At 35.2% G+C, this 12,038-nt stretch overlaps 1 protein-coding gene across 1 annotated transcript; it reads left to right on the top strand.

Annotated features, from left to right (window-relative positions):
• The first annotated feature begins 2,986 nt into the window (after positions 1-2,986).
• Positions 2,987-3,949, top strand: LOC121433798 (olfactory receptor 4F15-like). The gene has a single exon (XM_041632366.1). The coding sequence runs from the start codon at positions 2,987-2,989 to the stop codon at positions 3,947-3,949; it is 963 nt and encodes a 320-aa protein (XP_041488300.1).
• Positions 3,950-12,038: the final 8,089 nt, after the last annotated feature.

Below are 12,038 nucleotides of genomic sequence, written 5' to 3'. Positions count from 1 at the left end.
GACTTATTTTTGGATGCTATTCTGTGTCAAGTGACTATAAGCCCGTCATGTCTTGACCATTATCTCTTTCTAAATTCCATGATACTGTGGTATAGTTACATATCATTCTACTCTAAAGTCAAAAGCATTCTTGGGTTTTACCAAGGTGATGGAGACTGGCTGTCCAAAAGACAAATTCATGGTGGACATAGGGTTCCTGACAATGTTTCCCATAGCTTTTGAACTTGAAAGATGTTTGAAGCTCTGTGATTGGTTTTAGCTATGTGGCTTTTGAAGAATGGTCAGAAAACAGTACAAATTGAATAAATTGTCTTTACTTAAGCTTTTCTTTTTCTCCATACCCACACATACATTCCAAATTAAATTGTTGGTTTTAGATTTTTACTTTGACCTCATTGTCTTTTTCTTTGTTTTTATAATGGTTTGCTTCTAGTTTCTCTGTCAATTCAGAACTCTGCAAATCTCCTTTCTTGTCTTTAAACCTATAATCAGGTATATTTTAATGTGTGCTTGAAATAATCAAACTACATCTTTATCTCTGTTTCAACAAATACTTATATACATTATGTTGTAATTCTGAATTTTAGAATGGGTTATGAAAGTAATCGTTATAGTCCTTAAATCTATGGGAGTTATATCTAGTTGATATATAATACTTAATAAATTACACTTAATTAATTTTAAGCACTAAGGAGAAACACAGAGTTTTTTTTTGAAAAAAAACATTTAAATTACATTGAAAGCACACTTTGATTACTAAGTAACCTGAATAATCTATTATTGCATAAGTGGTAGTTAGCATATTTTGAAGAAGGGGAATAGGTAATATATTTTGAAACATCACTCAGATATTGAATTTCTTCCTCTCTGTTTTATGATACTATCTCTTTTAATTCATTCATTTATCTCATGTATTCAAAATATTATGGTAAAATGAAAGAATATTAGTATCAGTATTAATTAGTTCGTGTAGAACACCTACATGTTGAATACATCCTGTGTCTATATTGTAATGTGAAATGTGAGTTTTATAATATATACAAAAGATTAATAAACAATCTCTGGAATGATTTGCTAGTAGCTGAACCATGGTATTAATTTTGTTTTTCTGAATTTTGTATTTTTATCTTAATTTTGTTTTGAGAGTCTGTTTTGTTTCTACTGTGTTATTTGTTCTCTTAGGAGAAGTAGACCTACAACATACTGTTATAATTTTTTTCAAAGTTGTACAAATGCTATCTACTACAGCATGGCTACCATGAGAGGTTTAAAATTTCTACCCATGATCTGAAATCTCCAGCAAGCAATTCTCATCTATGCATCTTATTTTATAACAAACACTTAGCTAAAATATGAAATCTCACATTTAGCTGTCCTTTTCTATACTGAAGGGTATCATTGTAATCTAGTTATATCACATTGTACAGAACACTGCATGACTGCCACCAGTATCACTGTATGGTCTCGGCTTCAAAACTCTATGGGTACTATAGGTAGATTTTCCCTTACTGCTTTTGTATAGGCACAATTAACAGAACTGTATATTGTATATTTTGGTATGCAACATTTGTTTAAATATATAGTATATTAGGTTATTATATATTTATTATTAATATCTATTTATATATTAAGCTAGTACATGTATCAAGTTACATTTAATGTTACATATAGTACATATGTTATGTATTAATACATAATACATATATTAAGTTATATATAACACATATCTTAAACTAACAAAATGTTTACCTTACATACTTATCTGTTGTGAGAACAATGATAATAGGTTATCAGCAATTTTCAGGAGTATCACACATAATTATCATTGTCTGTAATCACCATGCTACGTTGGATCTCCAGGAAGTAACTATTATGTCAATGGAGCTTTGTATTTTTGCCATCATTATCATCTTGCTCCCATGTCTGACACCATTTTTGCCTGGTCCCCCATCTTTGTTTCTAAGAGTATGATTTCCTTTAGATTTTATATGTATATAAGATATTTCAGCACGTGTCTTCTTGTGGCTGTAGTTTCACTCATGAAAATGGCATCCAGTATCATTAATGTTAGTATGAAACCCAAATTTTCCTTATTTTTAAGGGCTATGGAATAGTCCACTATATCTGTACTATGTATATATGTGAGTGTGTGTGTCTGCATTTATGTTTATTTTCCACTCATCTGTAAAGGAGCACATGGGATGCCTATATTAGTTACTATAAATAATATTTCAATGATCATGGGCCAATACAGTGTCATTTCCTCTCGATGATTCATTCCTTCTTTCTCTCATTTTCTTCCAGTCCATTTTATCCTGTTTCCTCTTGCATTTTCTCTGTCTCCATCTCTATTTCTCCATTTTCTGTTTGTTCCCCTTTCTCCTTCCTTCTTTCCTCCCTTCTTCTCTTCTTCCCTTCTTTTTGTCCTTTCTCTTTCTACATTCTTTCCTTTCTTTCTTTAATGGGGATAAAATCTAGGGCCTTAAACACTGTAAGGCATGAGTAATATACTGATAAATACCAAGACCCCACTTTAAAATATTTACAGAAATGGCTATGTATTTTCTTTTTTTGGAGATGAGGACCAAATCCAGGGCCATGTACTCCCTAGGCAAGCACTCTATCCCTGATCTAAATCCCCAACTCCTCTGTACACTTTCTTAAATAAATGCATACACTAATCTATGTTCCCAATAACTTCTCTTGCACAAGGTTCATTTTTATCACCTAAAAAAAACTTGTTATTTTTGAACCTTTGATAAAACTCTTTTAACAAGTATGGAAGGGTATTTCAGAGTGTTTGTAATTTTCTGTCACCTGGTAAGTAGCCATGTAAACATTTTCACATATATTTGTTCATCTTTGGATTGGCTTTAAATGCTAAATCAAAACAAGATTTCCACACCTCTGAGTTCTAATGTTTTTGTCTATTAATAAAATTATTACAATTTTCAGTTTCTTTTAGGTAGTGGTGCAAAGAGCATCAATGGAAGGAAGAAATAACTCTATGGTGTCAGAATTTCTGTTCGTGGGACTGACCAACTCCTGGAAGTTGCAAGTACTTCTGTTTGTGTTTGCTTCAATGTTTTATATGGCAAGCATGATGGGAAACTCCCTCATGATTTTCACAATGGCTTCTGATACTCACTTACATTCTCCCATGTACTTTTTGTTGGCCAATCTCTCCTTCATTGATTTAGAGGTTTCGTGTGTCACTTGTCCCAAGATGATTTATGACCTGTTCAGAAAGCACAAAGTCATCTCCTTTAGAGGCTGCATCACTCAAATGTTCTTCATCCATGTGATTGGTGGTGTAGAGGTGGTGTTGCTTATAGGAATGGCTTATGATAGATATGTAGCCATATGTAAGCCTCTCCATTATTTGACCATTATGAATGCCAAAATGTGCATTTTCATCTTAGTGTCTGCCTGCGTGGTTGGCCTGATGCATTCCCTGGTTCAATTTGTTTATGTAGTGAATTTGCCTTTCTGTGGACCAAATATTTTGGACAGTTTTTACTGTGACCTTCCTCGGTTCATTAGACTTGCTTGCATAGATACTAACCAATTAGAATTAATGGTATCAGCCAACAGTGGATTCATCTCTGTAGGCTCGTTCTTCATACTGGCCATATCTTATATTGTCATAATAGTCACTGTTCAGAAACATTCCTCAAGTGGTTTCTCTAAGGCCATGTCTACACTTTCTGCTCACATCTCTGTTGTGGTCCTATTCTTTGGTCCCTTGATATTTGTTTATACACGGCCTTCTCCCTCCACACACCTGGATAAGTATCTGGCCATATTTGATGCAGTTGGTACTCCTTTTCTGAACCCTGTGTTCTACATGCTGAGGAATCAAGAAATGAAGACATCAATGAAGAGAATATGCAGACAGTTACTGAAATACGGGAAGATCTCCCAAATGTTTACAATCATCATTATATAATTTTTTTGTTGATACAATTCAGTGAAAAATTACTTTCCTTTGTCATATTTGCTTACCTATACTGATATTTGGGTGAATCCTGTTTTCTGTTAGGAGAGATTTGCAGTGTTTTCTAGCAACAGAGAAACAATTATATATTTATAAAACAAAGATTGTAATAAGACAGAGCTCAATTCCTAAAGAAAAATTTTTATGTGAAGCAAACTTTTAGTTGTACATTTAGTTTTACAGAAGATAGAAGATTGCTTTAAGGCTTATAAAAGAAATGTAAACACACACACACACACACACACACACACACTCACACACACACACAGTCTCTCCCTTTGTGAACATAAATTTTCTCACATGCAGGACTTTCATGCAGCACTCCATGTGTAATTCTCAAATTGACATTGATCTGCGTCAATTTTTCATCTTCTGCACCTTGCATGCACTCCAGCCTCTTTTGCCTGTCTGTTTAGAATCTGCAAGCATACACACTCAATTCTCAGGAATATAAGCTGTCCAGTTAACATTATGATATTCAAACTTATTCAAGTTTCCTTTATAATTCCTTTCAATTTCACATGTTTTCTCTTAGTATTTATCTAAGCCAGAGTTCAGCAAAAATGTTTGTTTGATATTTTTGAGATGCAAAAGAAGCTATAATGTTTTTAAATCAGTTGTTATGTTGTAGGAACCTATGCACCTCATACCCACTCTATAGCATGCTAACTCATCAAGAAACTTTGGAACAGAAGTAGTGTTATAGTTCTGCTCTCTCTCCAATATACCCCTTCAATTCCTCCATGTTTCAAGCTAGTTGCAAGTGTGTCATTATGATGATAGTCACCAGGCTAGCCACCAACTACACCATTGAAATTGGAGGCATTAAGAGACACAGTATTAACTATCCTTTGTCTCTGTTTCATGCCCATTTTCCCTTGTGGGATTCTAGCACCTTTAACTTTGCATCTAAATTGATATTATAATCTTCATGGGCAGCTTTTAGTACTGACAATTAGATAAATCTAGCTCCTGTAAGTAATTCTTTATTGAAATCATCTGTACCTTTTCTTACTCACTGATTAAAGTGTGAGTGGGCTAGATCCTACATATATAGTAGCTTAATCAGTTGTGGGTTTATAGAATGCGTTGTCTAAGCCATCTTGTACTTACACAAGGTATTGCTTGACCAGGGGACATATTTTATACCAAATAAAACATAACATAAAATTCCCTAGTTTACATATGTGTTCCGTGACAAGCTACTGAGTTTTCCAGTTTAGTGATGTGATTTGCTAAAGGGGAGTTGCAATGTTAATTGTAGCACCACACCCCAGGGTGATGTGTGCTTCATCAGAACATAAGGCCCAGGATAAACTGCAGAAATATCTGTGGTACTCTCCTATTTACATCTCCTATTGTCTCACCCTTTTCTGGAACTATAGATTTAATTTATGCTCCTAGAAATCCCTAGAGTTCTGTAGCTGTAGGAATTCCCCTGCTGGTCCTGAGGTTCTTTACAATCTTCTTGTTTTTGTATAAATTTTCTCAAACTATTACAGAATTCTTTCACTTGATTATTTCATTTTTCTCACTAGAGCAGGGTGAAAAAAATAAAAATTAAAAAAATTAATAATATTTTAAATATTTAAAATAAAAGATAGAATTACATAGAGCTCAATAAATAAAATAAAAAATAGAATCATAATACTGTGTATATATTTTAGAATATGCTTTTGTAAGTAAAGATGCACAGAAGGATCATTGTTGTTATCATGCTGTGATGATTTTGGAAGAAAATTACCTTGAGTAATTAGTCAAGGTAATTTTTCATAATGACTGCAAAAATAATGAAAAGAAACAAGTTAATACACATTTATCAAGGCAAATACTTGTAATATAAATGCAAGTCCCAAGAAAGACCTAGAAGACTATATTCTACATGATGCCATCTGAAGAAATACAGGTAGAGACCTTGAACTAAGAGCCATCATAAAAGGGTGTTTGCCCTTATTTGGGATGTAGTTTTAAAATGAGAATAAGACACCAATGAAGCAAGTCTTCTAAACACTACAGGACTGATACACACATGAACTCACAAAGACTGTGGCAGCATCGCAGGACCCGCAAATGAATGTGAAAGACGGGGTCTCAGTCCTGAGAGGGGAAACAGACACAAGCACTCATTCCTAACACAAAATCAATTGATAACCACTCACAAATGAAAAATTAGTTGTCTCTGAGACTCACTAAATACAGAAACCACTTTTAAGGCCATATCTCATGTACAGCACGAGGTAGCTCACAATGTTTTGCCAGGTCTTTTTTTTTTTTTTGCTTGCATGTTTATTTTTCTAAAACATAATAGTCCTTTACATATATAGTATTGATTTTTATGGAATTTTGATGTTTTTTTATGGGATTTCTGTGTGAGTGAATGTGTTTTTCTTTGTGTGTATTTGTGACTTTTGTTTGGCTCTTTTTTCTGTTTGTTTATTTGTTTTTCTTATTTTTATTATATTATTATTATTATTATCATTATGTTATTCCTGTTTGTTTTCTAAAGAGGAAGGGAAAAGGCGTGTATTTGGGTGTGTTGGGAAACGGGGAGGGTCTGAAAGTAGGGAGAAGGAAAATCTTAAACTGAATATATTGTATGAAGAAAATTTTCATATACTTAAAAAGGATAGAATCATAATAATTGTGTATATTTTGGAATATGCTTTTGAAACTTAGAATGTTACTGAAGGATCATTGTTATCAAGTCATGTTGTGATGATTTATGGAAGATTGTGAGTTTTCAGGGTATCTTCTACCAGTATTAAAAACAGATTTTTTTTTTTACTATATTAGCACATCCTAGTGGTTTGTAGAAGCTTTTGAAAGCAAGTGTGTAGGACACAGAGAGCAACGGCTTTAGAGGAGTCTGTGGGAGGAGACTGATGTTCTTACCCTGCTTTGTTGCTGTGTGCACAATCTATTGTGAAGCATTTATGACTTTAAAGGCAGTGTTATGAATTAATGTGCTCTTCTTGAAACTAAAATTCATGCTTGGACAAATGTATCATGAGTTATTGTTCTCTTATTTTTATAATCCGAGTTTAAACTATTTTAATTATTTCTTTTTTTTAAAAAGTATTTATTTATTTATTTATTTATTTATTTATTTATTTATTATGTATACAATACTCTCTGTGTGTGTATGTCTGCAGGCCAGAAGAGGGCACTAGACCTCATTCCAGATGGTTGTGAGCCACCATGTGGTTGCCAGGGATTGAACTCAGGACCTTTGGAAGAGCAGGCAATGCTCTTAACCACTGAGCCATCTCTCCAGCCCTTAATTATTTCTTTATACATGATTTTAGGACTAATTTTTCAGTAGTTATGCAGTTTTGTTTTGTCAAACAGGTATTCATTGGATGTTTAAATCTTGACAGAAACTTGTGGATGTATAGTTATATAAGGCAATGTTCCTTCCCTGGAAAATTTTCTATTATTTAGAGCAATAAAGTAAGAAACAGAGTTCCAGTGTTAGTAGTTTAGCATGGTAGAGAAGCATATATAAAAAGTCAAGAGACCACAGAGTGGAAGACAGCAGAACACACCTGTGTATCATATTACCTGAGGCACTTGCAAAAATACAGACAAAACATTTAACATTTTTCAAGAAAATAAAATGTTCAATATATGAGCGTTTTAATTTCCAGAGACAAAAGATATGAGTTAGCTTAAACAATCCTGAAAACTAAATGACAAACTCTCAAGTAGATCACAGAAATTATCAACCACAGGAAACTACAAAGGAAAACAGAATAAGAGAGTAGGAAGGGATATGACATTGAAGATGGGAGACTTTTGTGCAGTTTCCTCCTCCTAGCATTTTCAAATGGTTAGAATTCTACTTCTAATTCATATCCATCTCAGATTCTTTTATAAACAGTTAATTTCATTTTTAGATATGATATGGATAATTTAAAAACAAAAGAATATCTAAAGTTCCGTGGATTTATATTTATTTTTTTGATTTTCTCCTATCATTTATAGGTTATGTTTGTACTAATTTTATTTTTGAACAACAACTAGAAAAAATATTGGTAAAGAATTTTGAAAAATAGTAAGTTTTAAAGTGTGGTGTAAAGTGAGAAAGAAAATGAGAAATCATGAAAAGGATTTTTAAGCTATTTGGGCATGTTGGTATACAGCTTAGTTGACTGAGGCAGGAGGATTGCCAGGAGGCCAACCTGGAATACACAAAAGGACATTGTATCAAAAGAAAAACTAAACATTTAGTTTATTGAGTCCAGAAAATTTGAGGCTACAAAGTCATTTTCTTTTATTTGTGTATGTATTTATTTGAAAAGGACACAATCATTTAAATTTCCTACAATAATAATTAAAAATAGAGATTTTCCAAGCAAATTGAGAAGTTTCAAATATGAAGTATTTCAATTGAGTGTGTGAGTAAGCTTGCAATATTTCTAGACTGAAAAAGAAATACACATGGAGGATGGTTTACATGAGCACTGCTCAGTGAAGATATTGAACTTGATGACTCTGTACTAGGAACGTCAATACCAAACACCTTGTCCATCATTAAGGACTGAATGTCTTGGAATATGTATTTCTTGGTGATGTGGGAGTGATTTCTTATTAATAAAGAAACTGCCTAGACCCATTTGATAGGCCAACCCTTAGGTAGGCGGAGTAAACAGAACGGAATGCTGGGAGAAAGAAGCTGAGTCAGGGAGTCGCCATGATTCTCCCACTCCAGACAGAAGCAGGTTAAGATCATTTCTGGTAAGCCAGCTCGTGGGCTACACAGATTAATAAAAATGGGTTAGATCAATATGTAAAAGCTAGCCAATAAGAAACTAAAACTAATGGGTCAGGCAGTGTTTAAAAGAATACAGTTTCCGTGTAATTATTTCGGGTAAAGCTAGCTGGGTGGCGGGACACAGCCCGCCGCTCCGTATTTCAACACCTTGGTTCATACTTTTGTATAGGCCAAGGAAAATCATTAATTACTACACTAGGCAAAGACATAGGATGGTCTTTCTCATCATGGATATTTCAATAGTTATGAGTGTAAAGAATGTGTTTATGAAACAGCACTTTCAAGTAGGGCTAATGTGTAAGTGAAGACAATTCCAAACACCAGTCTTAGGAGTTTTCTCTGTGGGTAAGTATGGATTCCAAGTAAATGAACATCTTGTCCTTGTGTACAATCTAGAAACTTTTTTAATGTTTGTATTTCATACCTATATTTATTCATTGAAAAGATTCTTCTCTCATACAACACATCCCAACTACAATCTTCTGCCTCCACTCCTCATACCTCTCCCTACCTCCCCTCTCACCTAGAGCCACTCCCTCTCTGTTTCCTCTTCAGAAAGAATAGGTCTCTAAGAGATGAGAGATGACAGCCCAAATCGGACAAAGCAAAATACAATAGGACAAGGCAAAAGCCCTCAGATGAGGCAGGACAAGGCAACTCAACAGAAGGAAAAGCACTGAAGGAGCAGGTAAGAAGAGCCAGAGACCCCCACTCCCTGTTAGGTGTCTCACAGAACACGGAGCTGACAGTCATGACATATGCAGAGGACCTCCTGCAGACACATGCAGGCCCAGTGCCTACTGTTTCAGTCTCTATGAGCTCATGTGAGCCCCGCATAATTGATTCAGTGAGCCATGTTCTCCTGGTGTATTCCATCCCCTTTAACTCCTACAGTCTTTACTCCCCCTCTTGGTTGGAGGTCCCCAATCTCTGAGGGGAGGGACCAGACAGAGACCTCCAATTTACACATTCTCTCCACATAATGTCTGGCTGTGGATCTCTTCACCCGCTCACATCTGCTGCCAGAGATGACTGGACAAGACACTGTTCTATGACTATAGCAGAATATTATTAGGAATCACTTCATTGATCTTTTTTCCAATTGTGTTTGCTTCTATCCCAAGTCTTTGGGTTATCCAGGCCATCCAGGCACTGTAGGGCATGAGGCTCCCTCTTGTGGCATGGACCTCAAGTTAAACAGGTCTAGACATATTTATATAACTTTCCCTGTGCTAAAAATTGAGCTGTTGGCACTGTTGTCTTTTAATTCTAATCTTCCTAATTTCTCATATATGATATCTTCTGGTATTGTTGCTGTACTTCTATCTCACTCTTCTCTAGTTATGAGTTATCATTTTAGGCTAAATTCACTTTAGGCAAATTTTTAGTTCTTCCTAGATGAAGGGCATTGCAAATAAAAAAGATAGTCAAATTCACAACTGATAAATTGAGAATGTCTTCAAAGAGTTTTAGAACGTAAAACCCAAAAATACCGTAATAATAATTGTTATCTTATACACATTCAAAAGAATTAAAAAAGAGAATGGATTCATGAAATTTATCACTGTGCAATGAATATATGCAAAATACTTATATATAACATACCTGAAATTATTGTATTTTTATTCTAATTTTATGGTTTCTGAAGGATAGCTCTGAAAATCACTGCTTATCATTCCTCATAAAATATCCATTATTTTGCTACAGGAAACTGCTTTCTTTTTCTCTTTCTAATTGCACAAATGCTGTTCAATTTTCTTAGTTCTTTTAAAGATTTTTTCTTTATTCTTACTTATTTCTAATTTTTCTCCAAATCTTTAATTCTATAATCTTTTATTTTCTAATCCTCTATCACTTTATAATTCTGGTCAGTCTCTTTGCATACCTTCTTCGGCTATATAACCAATGAGAAAAAAGTTGGTGGATATGTGAATATTGAGCACTCAAAAATAGAGATCAGAATTTAAAAAAAGTGTAGACAAACGGGACAAAATTTAGATCTGGAGTAAAAATTTGTAAATAATAGAAAAGAGTATTCAGTTACATATGTTGATAGCTAAAGGGAGTTATAAGAGTAGAAGAAAAACAATGGCAAAGATACTTAAAATCTGTAAGTGTGATAGATGCAGAATTGCAACTTTTATCACTTGTTAAAGAGGTAGGAAAACAGCTTTTGGCCCAAGAATCACCTAGGTGACCACTGAGACTGAGACACTATGCGAGCACAGAAGTCACCTGATTCTAACCCACCTTTGGGTCAAAGGCAAGCAGGAGCAAAAGTAAGTTTAGAGAGCAAATTTAACCTCCCACAGTCAGTACCCCAGAGTCAATCAATAAAACAAAGGAGAGAATTCAAAAAGTCTCCTAATTTTATGATTTACAAGTTAAAATTAAAAAAAAGATATTTAAAAATCTGCCCGCCAGAGCTTAGAAAGACAGGTTGGCAGACCGAGAGAGATTGTGTTCTTCCCCCTGCCATGCAGTGCAATTTCAACTGAAAGCTGCAATACAGGTTTAAAATAAGAAGCCTCTGAGAACTACAACTTCAGGTGAATTAAAAGTAAATAATAAGGTTAAATATGTTTCTTTTCCATTTCACAATTTTGCTTCTTTGTCAAAAGTCAGCACTCATTGTCAGCCACATTCAGAGTCGGGTTTGATCACATGCTCATTCAGTCCCAGTCCAGCTGGCCTTGGTGAGCTTCCATTAGATCAGTCACACCATCTCCGTCGGTAGACGCACCCCTCGTGGTCATGACTTCCTTGCTCATGTTCTCCCTCCTTCTGCTCTTCATCTGGACCTTGGGAACTCAGTCCAGTGCTCCAATGTTTCTCTGTCTCTATCTCCATCCATCGCCGGATGAAGGTTCTATGGTGATATGCAAGATATCCATAAGTGTGGCTATGGGAGAAGGCCAGTTCAGGCACCCTCTCCTCTGCTGCCAAAGGACCTAGCTGGGGAAATCCCCTTGGACACTTGGGAACCCCTCTAGAGCCAAGACTCTTGCCAACCCTAAAATGGCTCCCTTAGTTAAGATATTTTCTTCCCTGCTCCCATATCCACCCTTCCTCCATCTCAACAGTCCCATTTCCCCAAGCTCTCCCCATCCTCCACTTCTCCCTCCCCATCTCCCCTTCCCCCAAACACACCTGACTCCTCTGGCAGCCTGAGGTCCTCAGTGACAAAGAGACAGCAAAGAAGTCCCAAGATAATCATAAGAATTTGTTATTGAATCTGACCCAGGCTCTTCTGACCTTGGTGGGCTG

Source organism: Microtus oregoni, unplaced genomic scaffold (genome assembly GCF_018167655.1).
Source record: "Microtus oregoni isolate MIOR12 unplaced genomic scaffold, Mior012 000041F_ref0000270, whole genome shotgun sequence".
NCBI lineage: Eukaryota > Metazoa > Chordata > Mammalia > Rodentia > Cricetidae > Microtus > Microtus oregoni.
The sequence above is the reverse complement of the archived record's forward strand: the minus strand, read 5'-3'. Positions and strand labels throughout refer to the sequence as shown.

Excerpts from the sequence above, each read along its gene's own strand:
- LOC121433798 (XM_041632366.1), top strand. The coding sequence starts at position 2,987 with ATGGAAGGAAGAAATAACTCTATGGTGTCAGAATTTCTGTTCGTGGGA.